General features: G+C 38.1%; 2 protein-coding genes across 3 annotated transcripts; one reads left to right on the forward strand and one right to left on the reverse strand.

Moving 5' to 3' along the window:
* Positions 1-1,897: 1,897 nt before the first annotated feature.
* On the reverse strand, positions 1,898-18,808 carry tmem50a (transmembrane protein 50A). Of its 2 annotated transcripts, none has more exons than XM_052036078.1 (7): positions 18,685-18,808; positions 10,238-10,337; positions 8,053-8,165; positions 7,056-7,123; positions 5,630-5,722; positions 4,017-4,077; positions 1,898-3,866 (listed from the first exon to the last, which is right to left on the reverse strand). In XM_052036078.1, the coding sequence occupies exons 2-7, from the start codon at positions 10,334-10,336 to the stop codon at positions 3,821-3,823; spliced, it is 480 nt and encodes a 159-aa protein (XP_051892038.1). In that variant the 5' UTR covers position 10,337; positions 18,685-18,808; the 3' UTR covers positions 1,898-3,820. The 2 variants fall into 2 exon arrangements, with proteins under 2 accessions (XP_051892038.1, XP_051892037.1); XM_052036077.1 differs by lacking the exon at positions 18,685-18,808 and adding an exon at positions 17,688-17,775.
* On the forward strand, positions 17,998-19,838 carry snrpc (small nuclear ribonucleoprotein polypeptide C). The gene has a single exon (XM_052036076.1). The coding sequence runs from the start codon at positions 18,649-18,651 to the stop codon at positions 19,132-19,134; it is 486 nt and encodes a 161-aa protein (XP_051892036.1). The 5' UTR covers positions 17,998-18,648; the 3' UTR covers positions 19,135-19,838.
* Positions 19,839-21,531: the final 1,693 nt, after the last annotated feature.

A 21,531-nucleotide genomic window follows, 5' to 3' on the forward strand; every position in this document is an offset into this window, starting at 1 on the left:
TTCGAAGATTAACACATTGACCAAGCAAACATGATCCTTATTACTCAAGTGCTAAAGCAGGCCCCAATTCTCCAGCTAAGATCTGCATTGGTGCAAATGTCCATTACCATTCATGGGCTTCAGTTGCAAATCTTGATTTTGTGCAAATGACATCAACGCATCTGCTGCACGCTGTTTGTCATCACCACACAAGCTGGCAACCTCCAAACATATCATACACAGAATTGGAACATTTTCAAAACTGCATAATTTATACACAAGATTAAATTCTCTCTCATAGCTCACGAATTGTGATACATGGAAGTTCCAGCTCCAAACCTTTCAACTAATTGGATCCAGTTTTAATCTAAATTGGAATACAATTTCACATTAGCACTGGTTACTCTTCAAGATCCATTAATGGATGCTGTTTCAATTAACACAAAAGGACAGGCATGACTAGAAGAGGAGTAAATTGCTGTGCCAGCCATTCCCAATCTAGTTTTTTTCCCCCCCCTTTCCTGATAAATTTGGATTGTCTAGATTTTCTCAGGGCACTTATCTGCCAAAAGTGGGACTGACATTAATAGGAGTGCTGATTCAATTCACTTGTCCCCATACCTAGCAACCATCATCTGAAGTTTATTAACATTTTAAAATTCAGACAAAGAGCACAGACTATACATTAAATTTTTCCTCCAAAGGTTGCAACTAATTTCAGTTATTTAAAAAGATAATCTGAATTTTGGACACCTGCCAGGTCAAATGGGTCCTTTGTCAGAATACTATAACTTATGCATTACTTAGTTGTTTGTTGTTTGATTGGTGTATTGAACCAGTGTTTGTATTTTGACTTGAAATCTTTAACATTGGTTAAAGATTGTGGGACTGGTCTTTGAGGCATACCAGCTGCATTAAATCTACCAGGAATATACTAATGAAGAATGGTGCTTGAAGCAAATAGGGCCGGAACACCAATTAAAGGGCTGGAGGGAACAGAGGAGGGGTTGCAGTGCCCAAAGGGACATGTGGCTGAAGTGACGTTTGTCATAGAATTCTTGGCAATTATTGTAAAGACAATATTGAAAGAGTAGCTCAGTTTGCAAGAGTGAGTAGGGATGATGGGGAACAGCTCATCAAGGGCAGAAGTGAAGACAAGGGCATTTTTGAAAGAAATAGGGGTAAGATAGCTTTGGGAAATGATAGTTAGCAGGCAAGATCAAAGAGCAAGAAAAAAAATTGGCAGCAAACGGCAATATCCCTTTGGAAAAACCACCAGAAAAATACTGATTAATACCGAGATTTACTACTTTACCATTAACAAATATACGAAACATAATTTCACTAAGGTGGCAACCACCTGCTTCTCCTTGTGAAGATCCAAAACATTTGGTTATAAATGTCACAAAAGCGAAAACATTTCACATTCTCTTCTAACATGGCGAGATCCCATTCCATAACTTAACTTGCAACAAATACTGCAGATGCAAACTAAATAATATGAGGGTAGGTTCAACAGATTGGAAAAGTAAGGATAAAGTAAAAGGGAAGGAGAGTGCAGGAGAGGTTACCAAGGTCTCCAGAATAAAGAATAAGACAAAGTTTAGAAAGGGATAAGAATTTAACTTCAGGCAACATGGAAACAAATTTGAGAAGGAGTGGCGAGTACAGAACTGAAGGAGTTATATTTCAATGCCGGCAGTATACGAAATAAGGTAAATGAGCTCATAGCGCATTTAGAAATTGGCAGATAATGACGTTGTGGGCATCAGAGTTGTGGTTAAAAGTACTCACAATGCAATGAGCTGGGAATGCCAACCCTTAGCTTATCCTTCCACTTGAGCATATTATACAAGTTACTGGAAAAGCAGAAACTCATTAATTTCAAGTATTAAGTCACATTCACTGTCACAAGAGCTTTGAAATTTGGCTTTAATCGAACTGATTTTTAACAATACTCAGTAACTGTTACACAGCATGTATACATCAACACAAATTAAATATCAATTACACAAAATAGCAAGTCATTAAAATACATAATTCAGCTTCATGATAACTTGCCAAGAGAAAGGTCATTGATAATTGCATTAAACTTAAGTTTGCATTGCATTTCTGTGCAAAACTAAATTATGTACAAAAGAGGAATATACAAAAAAGCAGCATTGCTAACCTTTTGCACTAGTTTTTAAAAATGAGAAATGGAACAGGATAGCAAAGTGACTAACTACCTACTCACTGCGCAATAATCAGGATCATGGCTAAATGGAGCATTAAAAAAAAGTGCAGATGCTGGAAATTGGAAACAAAGACAGGGGCCCTGGGCTTGAATGTGGCTCTTTTCCTGTCCCCACTGATGTTGCTCAACCTGCTGACCACTTCCAGAATTTTATTTTTTTTCATCATGGCTAATAGTGGACAAGACTGCCAACTTTGTTTATTTGCAAGTCTTGCTTAAGTGGCTGCAATTTGAAGGATGTCAACACTGCTTATTCAATCCCCAGTGGTGTCTTCAACAAATACCTATTTAGACACAGTCACTTAATAATAATGTACAGTATTGTAATACAAAACCAACTACATCTCCATTCAACTCATTTGTTCTGTTACTTAATGAAATTCTGTTGCTATTTGCTTTATACTGAATTCATAAATGGACTTAAGCAACTGGAAAATGGGGGAGAGCGAGATAGAACTAAAGTCAATGAGGCCTTTATCAGGACTCTCTACAACTTATGACATCTTTGCAATATCAAAGATGGTGTAGATGATCAGCACATCACCACAGTTTCAAGTTGAAAAATGCAAAATCTTCACTCATTATTTATGGAACCTTGGTTAATAGATAAACATACAGCAATGGTGACTGGATTGCAAAAATACTTAATTGCAAAGCACTAAAACATCATGCAAGGTGCAGTACAAATTATTCTTTTATATACAGAAGTCTTCTACATTTAACATACATTGGATGGGAATTTCCTGCAAGTCTCCATCATAACAAATATGATCTATTTATGTCATAATGTGGTTTTTCAGTCCAAAAATCAGGAGGAAAATATTATGTGGCATAACCAGTTCACACCTTTTGAAGAGTTGAAACTCTCTCCAATTTGAAACAATTGGAAGTACAAACTACCTAGCTTCATGATGGTTTTCTTGTGATACCTGGTTAAGTCAAGAAATCCCAGTGCTAGTGGGCCTGATGTCAATCACAACAGCCTCCTTCATGACTTGCATGACTCTTAGCCAGGCAAGACTATTCATAACTTGGTTTCCCCAATCAAGAACTTATTCCCACCTTGGCTCACTGTTTTCTTCTGCTTATCTCCATTTTACTGACTCAGGCTCCTGGTCTCCACTCAATCTATTCAAAATTGCAAAGCAGTTCCACAAGGCATTCCCAATTGTTAAGCAGCTTTGTGACATATCCTTGGTCACACCTCTACCAACTTCTGTGAGAGTATTAGGAAGAACAATTTCTGAGGAAAATATGAAAGATTGCAGCAGGAGGATTAATATGAAAACCAGTGAAACTGTGGTGCAACTTACCAACTAAGCTTGCCAGGAAATTCCCATCCATCTTTAAAGGTTCATGCTATGCTTCAATCTGCAATAATTTTGAATTCTGTTCCAACTTCATCTTTCAGTTATATCATCCATCCTGATAATGCACCTTTAAAAGCAAGCTATATTTCTATTACAAAGTCAAATATGTGACAAATTTAAGGGTAAGTTGTAGAGTTATGGTATGTAAACTCAGTGAGAAAGGAAATTCAAACAAATATAGGAAGACAGCTACAGGATAATGAAAGTGTTCAAATACACTGCATTTCTTGGATATTTACTGCCACAGATCCTCTGTGCGCCCAAACTTGAAGACTAGACCCCTGCAAACAAAAGGAAATCATGAAAAGTTAGAATTTCAGTGTAATAACTGAAAGGCAATTCTGTATTTCAATCACTTGGGATTAATGTATAGTTCATAGAAGCTTTGGGAACAGGTCTCATGCAGACTTCTAGTCTCCTCTTCTACTTACCCAAAGAAGATAAATGCATTTTGGAAGAAGACAGCTATACCAGGGTAAACATCAGCCTTTTCTAAAAAGAGAAAAATAAATAATTTCTTTTGTATAATAAAAATGCAAATTAATTGAATGTATCAAAAACAGACAAAAATAAAACAGAACACCTATTTATATAGTTCCTCAATTGAATACTAGCATTGTCTATATTCTAGTCATTAGTACTAGGAGGTTGGGAATTTGGCCCATTCAGTCAATAGCAACTTTGCACAGCAATTGTCAGTCCCATTCCATCCACCTTTACCCCTCAAAAGGCACTGCAGTTTTTTTTTTAAAACCTTTAAATATTTGTCAAATTCCCTTTTGCAAGCTATGACTCATCAAAATGATGGTAGATGTCACTGGCAAAGCTATGAAGCTGCAATTACCCAGTAATAAGCTGCTCACTGATATCCACTTTGGATTTTGCCAGGACCATTTAGCTCCAGTCAAACATGGACCAAATTCCAGGCAAGGTAGAAGTAACTGCCTTTGACAGAGACAGCAATTGACAGAGTAGAACATCAAAGATCTCCGGCAAAATTGAAGTCAATGGGCACTGAGGGGAGAACACTCCCATGGCTGGAGTCATAACTCACACAAAGGAAGATGGTTGTGGTGGTTGGAAGTTATCCTAGATCCCAACTGATTATCACTGCAGGAAGTTTCTCAGGGCCCTATCAGACCCCACTTTTGTAATTGTACTCAAGAACAAATGATAAGAACTTAATTGACCTGCTGGCTCCACACTAAATGTTTTCTAAAACATAAGGAACTTCTAAAGCAATCGAACTCTAGGAATGTAGATGATGGCTTTAGGAACATCTGGTCACCATAGGAAATGTGTCTACTAATAATATGCAGCTTGTTAAAAGTGACCTTTGAAGATATGTGACACTGATTGATCGGCTGGATCAAATGGATGTTTTCTTACGATGAACATTCTGAGCGGGAATTTTATCTCTGGTTAGCCAAAAGTAACAGTTAACTGGTCAAGAAAAGGTTCATCTTAGATATGTGTCCTTAGAATTTAATAATGCAGGTCATGTGCAATTAAGCCTAGGGTACAATGGTCACCATGAGTTATGATAGGACAGTTATCCTGAACTCCGTATCTCAGTGACTTCCTTGCATGTGCTCAAACAAACCAGTGAACAAACCTGACTGTCTCTCACAACAGATGCTAAATATCAGCAAAGATGACATGTACTCAAGAATAACTCTTTCAACTGCATAAATGTATTTGAGTTTATGGAGGTTTGTTCACTGAAATATTCAAAACTAATAAAGTGTTAGGGGAAATCAAGGGATATAGATTCATACAGAAAAGTGGTGCCAAAAGATCAGCTATGACCACATTAAACAAATAACCCAATACAAGCTCCAACCTCGAAAATCTAATCCAAGTTTAATCCAAAAATTAAACAGTAAGCATTTCTTGGCAATATATGTTTTTCTTAATTTTTTTAATCTTTAGAAGGCATGGACACAGGAAGCAATTAATCATAGCCAATTACTTCTGTTTCAGTTTTAGTCTGCGTGGGACCAGTTTTCATAAAGCAGAATAAGAATTACTTTCATGAACTTACGTGGGACTACATAACCTCCAAAAAGAATCCACATAGATGCAATAAGAGATCCAAATGCCAACATAAATCCAATGAACAACCAGATTCGAGCACCTGAAAATCAAATTACTACTTGTGAGGGTATGGTAGCATAATATTTACAACAAAATTATCCATGTTTGATTAAAATAAATGATAATAACTTCTTAAAAATGTCATCTTCAGTAATGTTCCAAGTAGTACATAAGATTGATATTATTTTAATGATTCTCTACTAGTGAAGTCATAAGTAATGAGTGTTACGTAATGTTGAGAGAAATTATTTGATCAATAGTATTTGAATATGTTGTTTTAATTATATCAAAAGGTAAATCATGGAAAAAACAAAACTGGTGTGCAGGTTATAGATGTAATTATGTTCTTGAGCTGGTTAGGAGATTGTCCTCCCAATCAGCTTTTGGGCTCAGTCCCTCTTGACACCACTACTCCTGTGGAGTATTGACAGAGTGCTCCACCATTGGAGGTGCTATCTTTCAAATGAGAAATCAAAAAAGAGCCTCAATCATAAATATCCCACATCACCAAGTATGATTATCCCTGGGTATGGGTCAATTAACATCACTGAAATAGTTTGGGCATTATCACATTGCTGTTTCTGGGAGTTTTCCATGTACATAATGGCTGCTGCATGATGGAATAGCAACAAATTTCAAATCCACCCTCTTAATAGCACATTTAATGGAGCAAAGACAACCAAAAGCTTGTAGGAGGGATTCCGTGAAGGGATTTGAGGGGTTCGGGGTTTGGCTGAAGGCCAGCAGTTCATTCATTGGAAGACGGTGGCTCTGGTCTTCCAAATATTTGCTACTGGTGATCTCTCCTCTTCTGGTGCTAGATATCATCTACACATATGTGGATCTTTACATGGTTTTCAGATGAGGGCAGCATGCAGATAAGAACTGGGGTGGGGATGTCAAAAGAGATACTTGGCAGGCACAGAGGCAATGTTGCAAGGAAGAGAAATGCTGGCATGTGATTCTCTAGCTATAACTAGGTTGTCAAGAATGGAACCAGGCAAGGGTGGTCCTGCCAGAGAGATGAGCATGGAGAGGAGCTGAAAGTGGATTGTTTAGGCAACTCTGTCAAAAGCTGCAAGTGGTTTAAGGAAGATGAGAAGAGATGGATTACCTTTGTTATAATCACAGAAGGTACTATTAGTGTTTTTGTTGTGCCATTTTGCTGCTGTGTAATTGAGAAAAGTCATTATATAAAATACGTCTTTTTATATACAAAAATTGATTCCGTTAAAGCAAATCTTGTTTAGAAGGGAATTATAACATCCAATCAGAATAAAAACAAAATGACCAAAAGGTCCAGAAGAACTAGAGTTAACCGGAAACAAGCAGTTAACAGAATATCTTCACATTAATCCAATTAAATGAGATACCTGTCTGACCCATACAGCCTTCACTGTAGCCATCTCCACGGACTTGTCCATTTGAAACAGCATTTATCCTAAAAAGGCACCAATTCAACAAAATCAGAATGGGATTGAAACAAGTTCTTTATTTATTGTTGTAATTGTAACTAAAACAAAAAAAATCTGAAACAAAAGCAGTAAGTGCCTGAAACACACAGCAGGTCAGGGAGCACATGTGGAGAGAAAAACACATGCTGCCTGACCCGTTGAATGTTTCTGGCATTTTCTGTTTTTATTTCCAATTTGTTACTATTTCCCTTAGGCAGATAAGAAAACAATTCAATATCCATGTTGTGTGAACAAAGCAGATAGCTAAGGTTTCTGCAATCCCAGGAACTGTGCTGTCTGAAAGGAAACTTCAACATAAAAGAAAAAACACAGTAGTGAGTAATGGCTTGTGAAATAATTCATAAACGACATAATGCTCTGATCAGCTCATTGAGACTCAAGAAAAGTTTAAAAGTCAGAGGCAGTTTAGAGAAAAGACTTGAAATTGATCAGAGGTCCAAGTTGCACGAGAAACAAGGATTTATAGTTTCAAAAGGATGAGGTTGGCAAATAGGGTGTATTTGTATAATGGGTTGGCTCGTGCTCAAAAAAAAACAAGACATCTCTAATGAATTACAAATTTACAGTGAAAATGCTGCTTCATTCAGTTGGATCAGATGAACCCAGCTATAACAATAAGTAAAACATCTGAGCATCATCGCGACAGTCAGACTAAACCATGTTCTTTTTATTTACACCAGAAAAAAATCCCACAATCATACAGAAAGTGACATCAGAGAATTTCTAAAAACTGGTCAATGAGGTTTCAAGAAATCTGGTTTAGGGCAGGAGAGCAGTCATGGATGGGGTTCAAACTAAGTTACAGGGGACACAAATATCGATATGGGAGTCATTGACATATTCAAAGCCCAGTAAGCAAATACAAATCACATTGCTAAAATTCATCTCTACTTACATGAGAAATGCAAGTGTTGCTATAACACCGCAGGTATGGTAAGAATGGTTGAATCTGTCCATATCAGGGTACTTCACAGCAGCATCAATGATAATCCACCAGCCTGTGAAAAACTAAAAGGCACCAAATCCTTTAAAATTGTGTTAGTAAATTTAGAATTCATTTTCTCTAATTCACATGTCTGACAGTTCAAGGATACAAAATAATTGTAAAAATATCAGAATAAAAAGGCACAAAAAAAAATTCCCCCAAAGTCAGCAAGACAAAGCACTACCAACTGAGTTGCTCCCTAATTCAGTCTCTCCTCCGTGACACTAAATGCTCAAAGACAAGGCAGTAATAACACTAATTTGCCTCAGTCCAAGGTTGGGATAATCAGCCTAGATTCCCGATCAGATACATACTTCATCTAATGGCGTGCAAGGATGAGATTAGGCTTGGCTATTAACACCCCAAATTCAAACTGTCTTATCAGCTTGAATGAAGGACTAGAAGACCCCATAATCCAATTGTAAAAAATCTAATGCTTTGAACTAAAGAGGGGGTGTGAGTGGGGGGTGGGAATGAGTTCATGCTGGCTCTCAGAACAATCCCATTCTCTTGTTTCTCTGTAATCAATTCTCTCAGGTGACACAACCACCCCTCCCTATCCCATTTTCCTACCATCCATCTACACTAGCAGTTTACAGTAGTTAACAGCCAGCATATTTTTGGGGTGTGGGAAGATACCAGAGCGCCCAGAGAAACCTATGCAATCACAAGGAGAATGTGCAAACTCCACATGGACAGCACCAGAAGTCAGGAATGACCTTGGGTTGCTGGAGTAACAAGACAAATGCAGTACCTGTTGCATTACTGTGCTTGCTTGGAGAGCAAAGATGGGAATAAAAAGGTACATTTATTTACATGTTGTTAGGGCTTCAGGAGTTATGGAATTATGCAAATATAGCCAGCATTAATCCAAAAAAGAACCAGTCTTTAGTTCTTAATACAAATTGCAAGCAGTAATCAGTTTGAAATTAAAAGGGCAGCTTTGTAAACAAACAGTACCATCTACAGAGAACAGGCTACTGGCCCACAACTGGGGACTGGCTGCTCAAGAGATATGATTTGCAAAGTGGTGCAACCATGAGACGTTCTTGTATGCATCAGCCAAATGCAAGACAATGGGGTATGTTAATTAGCCTACATCAAACCAGGCAACACTGGCTAAATTATCTTGCACTACTATGACTGAGATTAAGGAAGCTTCCAGACCAGATTGATTTTGTCACTTAGCACAAACAGGGTCACAGGCATACTTGCTCCATCAATAACTGGGATATTTGCGTACTGAGAGAGTCAGCCCTACAACAGTAATTTTGGGTGTCTGGGTTCTCCGTCCGCAGAACCTTTTAGACCACCCATATGAATTACTTTGCTCCAAAGGTATTTGAACCTTCATAGGCGTCTTGTCAGTTACTATATGCTCCCACTGTAAATATGTACATCAATGAAACCCTTTTGTCAGATACAATACATTGAAGTAAACAATGTCATCGTAGCTATTGAAATTGTATTGAATCACCTGCTGTTATTGTTTTTGAGCATAAAAACTTGATGTACTTTGAGTTTGGGAGACTCCACTGAGAGGGTCTCCAAGAGAATGCCTGCTTGCTGTGATGAATAAAGACTTCTTATATCAACCAGTTTCAGTATCTCTCCAGTGACTCAGTTCACAGTCACAACACATATAAATAGTTTATGTTCAGTATGCTGGACTCTGAACTAATTCAGCAACTAGCTCATGCTTTACACGGTGCTCTTCTTGTGGAACCCATAACATTACTTGATTGATAGAGGTACTATTTAGTGCAGAAAAATAATTTTAAGAGGTGTTTAAAAGCAAAAATCTGCATATGGTAGAAACCTCAAGCAAAAACAGAATATATTAGAAATACTTAACAGCTCACACAGTATCTGTGAAGATAGAATCAATTAATATTTCAGGTTCATGATCTTTCATCAGAATCAGTGCTATTTGGATTAAGCAGGAAAATTCTGAAATCCAAGATACACTACTTTGTTATAGTGCCATTATCATTATTTCTTCAGTTGCACCATTTTTTATAAATCTAATCTTTTTCAAAATACTACTACAATCATCTTATCAAAACAAAAAGTCACATTTCCACGAGATACGTACCAACACACCAGCAGCTATGGATGCAATGGCATTTCGTTTCTCACTCCAATCAATACATTCACATTCTGGACATCTGATGTTATCTAAAAATCCTGACATCCTGCAAGATCAAAAATGTAATATTTATGATTTTAATTTAGATTGCAGATCTTGTTTCACAAATTATAGAATCAGAAGTAAGTAGCAGCTCAATGTCTGTACTGGCTTTGCCAAACAATATTGTTCTGCTCTTTCCTTATATGCTTTGAATACTTAATGTTCCTTCAAGCATTTACTCAATTTGTTCTTGGGGGCAACTGCCAGAATATAGTCAGCATTCTACATTCCACACTTTTATTACCTTAAGGTAGGTTGTTTTCCTTGTCATAACTTCTTTCTTTTTCAATCTTTTTATTAGTTTTCAAATTAATACAGATTAATATATCAATGTTTATACATGTAATACAAAGAGATCAGGAGAACAATCATGACATGGATAATCATAAAGAACAATAAAGTATAAAAAAATCTGTAGATCCAACAATCTGTTAGTGAATGAATATAATATAAAAGAAAAAGATTTATAAAATATAAAAGAAAGAAAAAAAACCCCAAAACAATAAGAAAAATTATAAACAGTATATCAAACTAAACTAAGCGAAAGAAAAAAAATTTTAAAAAAAACTGGACTAAAATTTCTCAATAGAAACAGAGCAATCTTATGTCGTCAACTCCGTTCCTCTAAATTGAAAGGTTATTATAAGGGGATCTATATCATGTGAAAATATTGAATAAATGGACTCCAAACTTCCTCAAATTTAAGCAAAGGATCAACAGTACCACTCCTAATTTTTTTTTTCCAAGTTTAGACATGATATAGTTTGAGAACACCATTGAAAAGTAGTAGGGGGTATTGGATCCTTCCATTTAAGCAAAATGGATCGTTTGGCCATTAATGTAACAAAGGCAATCATACGGTTAGCGGAGGCAGATAGATGGCCAGATTCTATCCTTGGTAAACCGAAAATTGCAGTGATAGGATGAGGTTGTAAATCAATCTTCAATACATTTGAAATAATGTTAAAAATATCTTTCCAATATTTTTCCAAAAGAGGACAGGACCAAAACATGTGTCAAAGAAGCCACACTCGATTTACATCTGTCACATATAGGATTTATATGTTGACAAAAACGAGCTAGCTTATCTTTTAACATATGGGTCCTGTGAACTACCTTAAACTGTATCAAAGAATGTCTGGCACACATTGAAGATGTATTAACTAAATGAAGAATTTTCTTCAAAGTCTCTGTAGGTATAGGTGTCTGGAATTCACTTTCCCATTCATTCTTAATTTTGTCCAGTGGTTCTGAATGAATTTTCATAATTAAATCATAAATTATTGCTATCAAGCCCTTCTGACAAGGATTAAAACCAAGAATTTTTTCCGTAATTTCAGTTTTGTAGGGTGTGAGAAAAGAGGGCATAGTAGCTTTTAAAAAATTTCTAACTTGCAAATATCGAAAAAAGTGTGATCTAGGCAAATTGTATTTGTTAGACAATTGTTCAAAAGATGAAAAACAGTTATCAATGAATAAATCACGAAAACATACTATTCCCTTCCTTTTCCATATGGAAATCCTTGTCATAACTTCCGGCTTTGTTTTTAAATCTGTGCTCTCAACAGTGACCTCTCCCCACCAGATACAGCTTCTCATTTACTTTATTAAACTCCTCATGATTTTAATCCCATGCCAAATCTTCTCTTAGCCTTCTCTGCTCAAAGTAGAATAGGAAGCTTCTCGTCTATTCAAATAAATATAAACCTTTTCCCCTTTAACTATCTGGGTAGATAGCTTCCAAAATTTATCCTTCTGCATAAAAAAATTGATTAGAATCAAAGTGCTGCAACTGAAGAAAATTTCAAAACATGTTTAGCCTATGCAAACTATGCCATTATCATTATACACAGCAAGTTTTTGGCATTAATTTTATGACCTTTTGAAAAATAAATGTGTCAAGTTTGAGGGGGTAAATTTAAATTTGAAAACATAGTTTGTGTTCCAAGTAAGGAAAATTTTCAAGAATTGATACAATCTGACTCCTGTAACTGGGCCTGAACTGCTAAAGGATAAATTAAACAAATAGAAAATTGTTTGAATTACTTTGAGAGATACAAAACCATATAAACCCTTAATGTTAAAGAGTTCAATCCTGTCATTAATTAACTAAGGCCACCATAGGAAGCAAAAGGCATTAAGCTGAAAAAAACTTATGATTTGAAACAAAAGTAGAAATCAAATGAAACAGGAAACGGTGAACGTTGCTGGAAACGGTGGTGGAGGCTGATATGATAGGGTCTTTCAAGAGACTGTTAGATAGGTATATGGAGCTGAATAAAATAGAGGGCTATGAGTAAGCCTAGTAATTTCTAGGGTAGGGACATGTTCGGCACAGCTTTGTGGGCCGACGGGCCTGAATTGTGCTGTAATTGTTCTATGTTCTAGGATGGATAATCATTAACAGAAGCTTTAATGCAATCAAACTAAGTCAATTTGTGAAAGGGAAAAAAAATGACATTTGACAAATTTACTAGAGTTCTTTGAGGATGTAACAAGCAGAAGAGAACCTGTGTATTTTGGTATCCAGAAGAGCTTCCATTATTTATTATCTATATTAATGACCTGAAGGAAGAAGCAGAGTGCAAGGTATCCTAGTTTGCTGAAGACAAAAAAAGGCAGGAGGGCATGCTGCGAAGTGAATATGGCTAAAGGTTGAATGATTGGGTGAAAGCTTGGAAAAGGGAGTTTAGAAAATGCAAGGTAGGAAGAATCAAAAGGCAAACTATTATCTAAACACAAAGTGCAAATTAGTGGCGTACAGAGAGATCCAAGTGTTTTTGTGCATTAAACACCAAGCAAGTAGTTAGGAAGGTAAATGGCATATTGACCTTTATTGAAAGGAGATTAGAGTTTAGAAATAGAGCACTGTTACAATTGTACAGGATATTGGTGTGGAAGCATCTGGAATATTGTGTAGAAGTTTGGTCCCCTTGAAATTTTAAGCAAGGATATAATAGCATTGGAGATAATCCAGAAGCAATTCACTAGGCTAATTCCTGGGATGGGGATGGCTAAAAATGTTGGATTCATATACTTTGGATTTAGAAGAATGAGAGATGAGCATGTTGAAATATACAGGATCCCAAGGGTAGATATTAAGATGTTTCCACTAAGTGAGCCTTGAACAAGGGGACAAAGCTACAAGATAAAGGGGGAAGCAGACATTTAAAAGCCAAACTGTATAGGAATTTCTTCTGGCAGAGGTAGATGAACCTCTGGAACTCTCTACTCCAGAGGGTTATGGAGGCTACAATACTGGAGCATTTAAAAAGGTAGGCAAACTGTTGAAAGATTGGGAATTTGAGGGCTATGCTGATCTGGCACAGGAGTTGAAGCTGGGCCAAATCAGCGATGGTTAAAATGAGTACCAGATTCTCAAGGAGTCAGGTGGCTTACTCCTGCTCCTATTCTCTCGTGTACAGAATGCTGCTGTTTAGGGGCAAAGTGGGTGGGGGGAGAGTGGGTTCTAGCTGTCCACATGTATGAAATATGGATTGCAAAAGTAAGCAGATCTTTCTAAAATTATACAGAGTATTGGCAAGACTGTACCTGGAGTAGGCATACAATTTTGGTTTCCTTATTTAAGAATTTATGTGCATTGTAGACAGTTCAGAGAAAGTTTGCTAGGTTGATTCCTAGGATGAAGGGTTACCTCATGAAGAATAATTGAGCAGGTTGGGCCTAGATTTATTGGAATTTAGACAAGGTGATTTTATTGAACACAAGGCTGAAGTAGGTAAATATTTGGACAAGCAAATTAAGGTTGATGGGTATCAGTTAGGAAATTAGAGGATGAGATTCCATCACTCATGATCTTATTCAATGATAGAGCAAGCTCATGGCCATATTTTTACCCATTCATCCATCCCACATCCTCTTACATACTCTGGGTCCTTTACACAGCTTGCTTTCCCATCTATCTTTTTATGCTCAGCTATATCTGACTATCTAATTTTGTGTTCTTAAGTGTTGGAATTCTAAAATAAAAACAGAAAATATTGCAAATATTTGGCACATCAGGCAACAGCTGAGGAGGGACAAAGTTAATATTTTCAGTCTAGAGCTGGGAAAGTTGAGAGGGAACAAGCTTTAAGCTGCAGGGGCGGGTGGGGGGGGGGGAGAGCAGAAGGCGGGATAGATTAAATGAAAATAATAGTGCAAGGCAAATGACTATTCACAAACTTTAAGTATTGGAAGATGGGGACCTGATGTTGGTAAGCAAGGAAAGCATATGCAGGATGGATGTGAACATATTGCAGAAGTTCACGGATCAATAAAACCAGGATATTGGAAAGGCATCCTTTAGTGACAAATGTATGAAAGACTTTTTCTGACAGTAAGGCCAAGGCAGAGGTGGGAAGTTCATCTTGGAGAATACAAGATGCTCAGTTCAAGGATGAATAGGATACAACTACGACCATGTTCAATGAGAGACAATGACCAGGGATGAAGTGGTCGTGCAAAGACATCAATTATTATATTCTCTAATTAATTCTGTTCAATGAGAGACAATGACCAGGGATGAAGTGGTCGTGCAAAGACATCAATTATTATATTCTCTAATTAATTCTGCTCAATCATATAAGTAACAAGTTCAGACTATATTAAAAATAAAAGGGAAAGAATTAGTGCATTAGTGTTTACAATGATTAAACAAGGTATTGCTCCATGGTTTGGGGGTGGAATCATAATTTATGTCAGTGATTTTTAAAGAACACTTACAGTGCTCAATATAAATCAATATCTTTTCCACTTTAAAATATTCCTGAACATAAAATACTCACAATTCCAAGTTGACCAAATAACCCATGGCAAAACATTCAAAGAATGCTCATCATTTAAATTACTATCTATACTCTTTCGTCCTTCACATTAAAGAATGATCTTGGATAAATTAATCACAGGATGTTCATAGCACAAAAAGCCATTCATCTGTTGAGACCATTGTCAGCTCCATTCATAAAGAACAAATGAGAACAGCTCTGTCAACTCTCAAGAAGCTCAATACCATCTAGGACAAACCCACTAACTTGACTGAAACTCTATCAACCACTTTAAATATTCATTCTCTCCACCACTGGCACAAAGGCACAGCAGCATGTACCATCTATAAAAGTACTGCAGTTTCACACCCAGGTTACTATGACAGCACCTCTCAAACCCTTGGCCTCCACCGATAGATTCCCTTCCAACTCACACATCATATTGATTTAGAAATATATCATACCACTACCTTTAAGGACAAATAGGGGTGGACTCTAAATGCTGGGTTTGCCAGCCACATCCAGATCCTAAAAAATGAACACATTTTTAAAGTCCCACTCCCCATCCTCCCACTATAGTCCAGCAAGTTATTTCAGCTTCCTTTTTAACACCACAGTTGAATGTGTCTTCAGTACTATACCTGGCAGTGCATTCCACAACCCAACCATGTCAATTTTGTTTTTTACCAGCTGCCTTTATTCAATGTCCCCTTCTTCTTGAGCCCTCTGCCAATGGGAACAGTTTCTTCCTTTTGTCTTTACCCTTTGTGATTTTATTACTTTTATCCCAGCTTCTCCAATCTATGCAAACCAAAGTCTTCCTTGGAAATATGTTTGCACATCTTTACTGCATTTCTCCTACACCTTCACATCTCTCCTAAAACGTGGCAATCACAATTGGACACATTACACACATTGTGGCCAAATGAGTGTTTTAAAAGTTCAGGATTTCTCGTCGCCTCATTTTTTTTTGCTTCTCTTCTGAAGATCTTGGAGTCAGCCTGTTTCTCACTTGCATTAACAATCTTTCAGCTGTTATCCTACTTCTCTATTTTGACCTCTATCATTTTGCTCAACTATGAAGTTCCTTTCTTATGGGCATGTACCTAAACTTACAGATGAAATACCTCCCAACTAAAAAGTATCCCATTTTTCAATTACAGCTTTGATTCCAGTTTATTCAAGCCAGATCTGTTCTTATCCCATTGAAACTTGTCCTTTTCCAATTGAGTGTTTTTATGTTGGTGTAACCTGTATACTTTTCCATTGCTATTCAAACTCCTGATCATTGATTTCTAGACAGTCCACAACTGATAATTTCTCCGCTTATTTCCCATACCCAAGTCAAGCAAGGTCAAGTTCCTCTTGGGCTGGAAACATATTGATCAAGGCTTTTTTTTTTAAAAACACACCTAAGAAACTCCTCCACCTCTAACTTTCAAGTTATTGCTATCCCAGCTTAAGTCTCCCATTGTCTCTATTCTATGGCTTATGCACATCTTTGCAATTTTGCCATAACATTTCTCCTCAATATCCTATTAGTCACAGCCTGCTAACCTGAAAATAAACCACTTATTCCAACAATCTGCCTTCTGCACATTAAGCAACCGTCAATCTGTCAATTTACTACCCCCAATACTGTGGACCTTAATTTCATTTAATAACCTCATATGGCACCTTTTTAAAGCCCCTTTGTAAGTCAAAATACACTACATCCTTGATAATTGGTCCCAATACCCAGGCATCTAAAGCACTTCACTTTGTACTTTCTCTGACCACATATTTATTCAGAATGTTTTATTTCTATTCTCATTGGCATGTGACACAGGGAATAATCCAGATGTTACCATTCTGAATTCCTGCTTCTTTACCTCTATCTCCATAAAATCTGCCAAGAGAACCTGCTTTCCTCTTCTAGGTACATTGTTGGTTCCAATGTGGGGTACAACTACCAGCTGTTCAATCTTCCTGAATTTTCTACAGTTACTCAGTGATATCCTTAACCCCAACATCTACAAATCAACAAATGCAACATACTACATCACAATCACATCTGCAACCACTAAAACACTTATCTGCCCTCCTACCTATAGAATCCCTTTTAAACTCTTGCTCTCTTGACCTTTCACCTCCTTCCCTGTGCAGACAAACCACCCATGGTCTTGGTTCTGGCTGCACCCCCCTGAGGAAATTCCTCCCGTATCAGAACTCAAATGAATATCGGTTAGAAAGGTTTAGGAACATAGTGGGGAAAAAAACTACTGAAATGTGCATGAATAGGCCAAGCGATGGCCTTGAATGTACACTCCTGGGTGTCTGCCACTCAGTTTTCTACAGCTACAAGTCAGTTTTCTCATAAAACAGACAATTTTCCCTACAACAGCTGAATGCCAGTCCCACACCCAAACTTTGTGTACAATTCCCAGGGACCTTTAACAATTCAGCATTGGCCCAGGCATAAAACCCCAATTTACAACCGCATCCACGGGTGTGATGTGCAATTCGCGTTCCGAAAACGAAGAGAACGAACTAAACAATCAAACTATTAAATAAAACTTTAGTTTTACAAAAACACAACCCGTACTTACTCGACCACCCACAAATCCTGCCACAAACAATAGACAATCCAGTCCGAGCGAGAGAGCAGTGCGCATGCCCATTAGACGACTAATCGTCACGTGATCGATGGCGTTGGCTCAATGACGTAATCCTTTTGTATAAATTGCCAAGTCATTACCCGTCCAAGCAGCGGTGCGCATGCGCAGTAGTGAAAGCCCCCCCCCCGCCTTTAGGTGACGCAATCCCTTTATAGCGAAGGGAATCATTGTCTCTCCAAGCAAGAAGTCACAGTTCCAATGTAAATTAACAATCTGTAATATCTATAATTTTTTCTTCCCTGCACGATTGCTGCTCGACCCGCTAAGTTCCTCCGATAAAATGGAGACACAAGAGACAGCAGATGCTGAAATCTGGAGCGACACACAAAGGCGCTGGAGCACCACGAAAGTGGGTCAGGCTGCAGCTATGGAGGAAAGTGGACAGTCGACGTCGAGACCCTTCCAACAACTTGGTTATGGCTCCAGATTCCAGCATCTTATGTCTCCTCCAGCAGATTGTTTGTTGCAATGAATAGGAGCAACATACGTGTTTATAAGGGCGATATTTCCAATGAAAAGACACATTTCCAGCAACTTCTGAAATACTGTAAACACAGCAAATCAGGCAGCATTTGTAGAGAGAAAATGTTAACGTTTCGGGTCGAAGACGCTCAAATATTAACTCCATTTCTCTTTCCGCAGAGGTTACTTGACCTGCTGCGTGTTCCAGCGTTTAACGTTTGTAGCTCGTATTTTCAGCATCTGCAATATTATCCCCAGCAACTTTTGTTTTAATTGCGGCATCGTCACGTGACCAGAGGCGTGTGTGCGGCGCGGGCTCCCATATCGTTGAGGTCTAAGGTACTGCGCATGGCTGTCTCTGGGCCATCACGTGAGTGGTGACGCGGCGCGCCGTTGGAGACGCACAGCCGAGGCCCAGCGAGGAGACAAGATGCCGAAGTATTACTGCGATTACTGCGACACCTACCTCACCCACGACTCCCCGTCCGTCCGCAAAACGCACTGCGAGGGCCGCAAGCACAAGGAGAACGTCAAGGACTACTATCAGAAATGGATGGAGGAGCAGGCCCAGAGCCTCATCGATAAGACCACGGCCGCCTTCCGCCAGGGCAAGATCCCGCCCACCGCTCCTTTCCCGGCGCCGGCCGGGCCGCCTCCAGCCGGGGCCGCCATCCCGCCGCCTCCTGGCAACGTGGGCGTGCCGCCGCCGCGGCCCGCCATCCTACCCGGGCCGCCGATGGGAGGGCCGCCGATGATGCCGATGATGGGCCCCGCGCCTCCTGGGATGATGTTGGTGGGCCCGGGAATGAGACCGCCCATCGGCGGCCCCGTGCCCATGATGCCGGGCCCGATGATGGGGCCTCACCGGCCCATGATGGTGCCTTCCAGACCTGGATTAATACGGTCAACCAGATAAGTAAAGGCTGGAAGCAGGACGTTACCCAGTGCAGCGTTTCATACCACCGAATCAAAGACAGTCGGACGGCAGCGCCGCCAGTTCAAGATCAGTTTTATAACACTTTTTTGTTATGAGTCTGAGCAGGTCCCATACCTATCGCCATCTTTATTAAACAACCAAAGTGCAGCCAATGTGAGCGGATTTCCAATTTGCAAATCTGAATAATCGTTTAACATGTACTGTCCAGTTCAGAGATTTACTGAATCTGACTCAGTTAGCAGGAAACGGCTGGCTTGCGTGTTACTTTTCTGGCTGTACAATTGTTTTTTTTCTCCGGTGTATTAGACAGTTTAAAAGACAGATTCTAATTGTCCATTTTTTGCCACATCCTGTGCCACGTCTTTTTTTGGCCGAAAAATAAAGATGTATGGTTGAAAATTCTTGTACTTTTGTGGGGTCTGAAGTTTGTTACACAGAATTGAAGATTCCAAAATCCACTGAAAGTGGTTGACCCAACTGTGTAAAGGTGATTAGTCAAAATATTAACATGCATATCTTGTTTTTGTTTGAATTTGCCTTTTAAGCAGATGAATCAACTCACTGAAAAACTTTACTTGAAAGTGCACTGTTATGACAATTGGTTATACTTTGTTTTGCTATCTTTAATATTGGGAATATTGATAATTTTTTAGTTTTTAATAAACATCCTTTGGTTGACCTAATTTTCTTTGGCAGCTTGATACTTTGGTTAATGTCTTTAGTCAAATTTCTGCTACAAAAACAGCTCTGAATACAGTCACTAATGACATCTGATGTGACTGACGATGGCAATCTATGTTTTGCGGTTGAACTCGCAATCTTCAAGCACTTCTTGGTCAGCTGGTTAGAACAGTGATTGTTTATTCAATCATAGCCAGAGATTTATCATTACTGATTTCCCATTATTATTCCCCAGCATCTGTCATCTTCATTTCTCTTTGAGATAGCCCTCGATGAGGCAACTGAAGTTTTGAAATTCCCTCCTAAAGCCAGTTTTCTTTTGCTTCCTGTAATGTGCTTCACTGTACTTCATTAGACTTTGTATTGGTTAATTATTGTCACTTGTTCCTTGGTACATTGAAAAACTTGTCTTGCATACCGTTCATACAGATCAATTCATTACACAATGCATCAAGGTAGTACAAGGTAAAATAATACAGAACGCAGAATAAAGTATAACAGTGACAGAGGCAGTGCAGGTAGACAAAGTGTCATGGACTTGCACCCTATTACTCAGTGTAACCTGGTATAATTGATAACATTTCTGTGAATTGCTACATTAAAAATGACATGGAAGTTGAGTTGTAAGTTAACAATTAATTGCTTCCCAAATACTCAAATCGGTGAATTGGTTATACAAAATAATTTGTAAATAATGTTTCACTTTTGAAGGAATCTTGTGCAACATTAATCAATTCTGAGCAAATTTACTGAATGAATTAGTGATATGGTTGTACTGGAGCTGTGAATTCACATCCATATGTCTGTCCATGAGAATTCCCCTAGTAAATTAATTGTATTCTATTTTCTAGCATTTGTATATAAAGAAGGCATAGCATTTGTTCTGCTAATAATGTGATTTAGAATCAGCATAAAAATTCAACCCTGCCATCAAAATTAAGGGATATAGAGGAGTGTGTTTCCAGCTAATATTATTTCTTATAGAACATTCCAATTTGTGTACCATGTTATATTTTCAGTGCCATTATCTGTTGTCTCCAATACACAAGATGCCCATATTTGGTTCAATAATAAAATCCCCCTCAATCTACAGGGCATCATAGTTCAAATCTGACTTCTGTTTCAGAATGAAATCTAGCCCTATATTTAAATAATGATATTTAATGCTTATTTGATGTAATGGAGGCCAAAAGGTTGGTGTTCTTGGTCACTGTTGTTCAAATTACTTTGAAATTCAATAGAAAATGTTGACCTTGGTCATAGATTTAGGAGGAAAAAGCATTCTATCACATTTTTTTGTTCTTCCATCCTTGCTGAAGCAATGTCATTGGGTTAGTGGAAATACAAGCTACCATTCCTTTGGAAACCAGGCTTTTGGTTGGCAAGTCTGCATATTGAGTCAGTTCTCTGGGACCTCTCAGTATGGATTTAAGTCTAGTTTGTTTTGGAGCATCCAGGTAGCCAGTCCCTTAAGGTGGAAATGGTTTAAAAATGATCTTAATACATTTAATGAAATAGGATAACACTTTGAACAAAATGAAACTTAAAAATAAAATGTACTGAATTTATCTGTGGACATTGCATGCTCCATATCATATCTAAGCACTTCTCATGAAAGCTGTAGTCCTTTCTCGGTAATGAAACAAATTAATATTAACTGAACTATTCATAATGAACTTCCCTATCAAATCATCA

Source organism: Pristis pectinata, chromosome 22 (genome assembly GCF_009764475.1).
Source record: "Pristis pectinata isolate sPriPec2 chromosome 22, sPriPec2.1.pri, whole genome shotgun sequence".
Lineage (NCBI taxonomy): Eukaryota > Metazoa > Chordata > Chondrichthyes > Rhinopristiformes > Pristidae > Pristis > Pristis pectinata.

Excerpts from the sequence above, each read along its gene's own strand:
- tmem50a (XM_052036078.1), bottom strand. The coding sequence starts at position 10,336 with ATGTCAGGATTTTTAGATAACATCAGATGTCCAGAATGTGAATGTATT. Across the intron at positions 7,124-8,052 it reads GCAACACTTGCATTTCTCAT|GATAAATGCTGTTTCAAATG; the intron begins GTAAGTAGAGAT and ends GTGCCTTTTTAG. Across the intron at positions 5,723-7,055 it reads AGGCTGTATGGGTCAGACAG|GTGCTCGAATCTGGTTGTTC; the intron begins GTATCTCATTTA and ends TTTGATTTTCAG.
- snrpc (XM_052036076.1), top strand. The coding sequence starts at position 18,649 with ATGCCGAAGTATTACTGCGATTACTGCGACACCTACCTCACCCACGAC.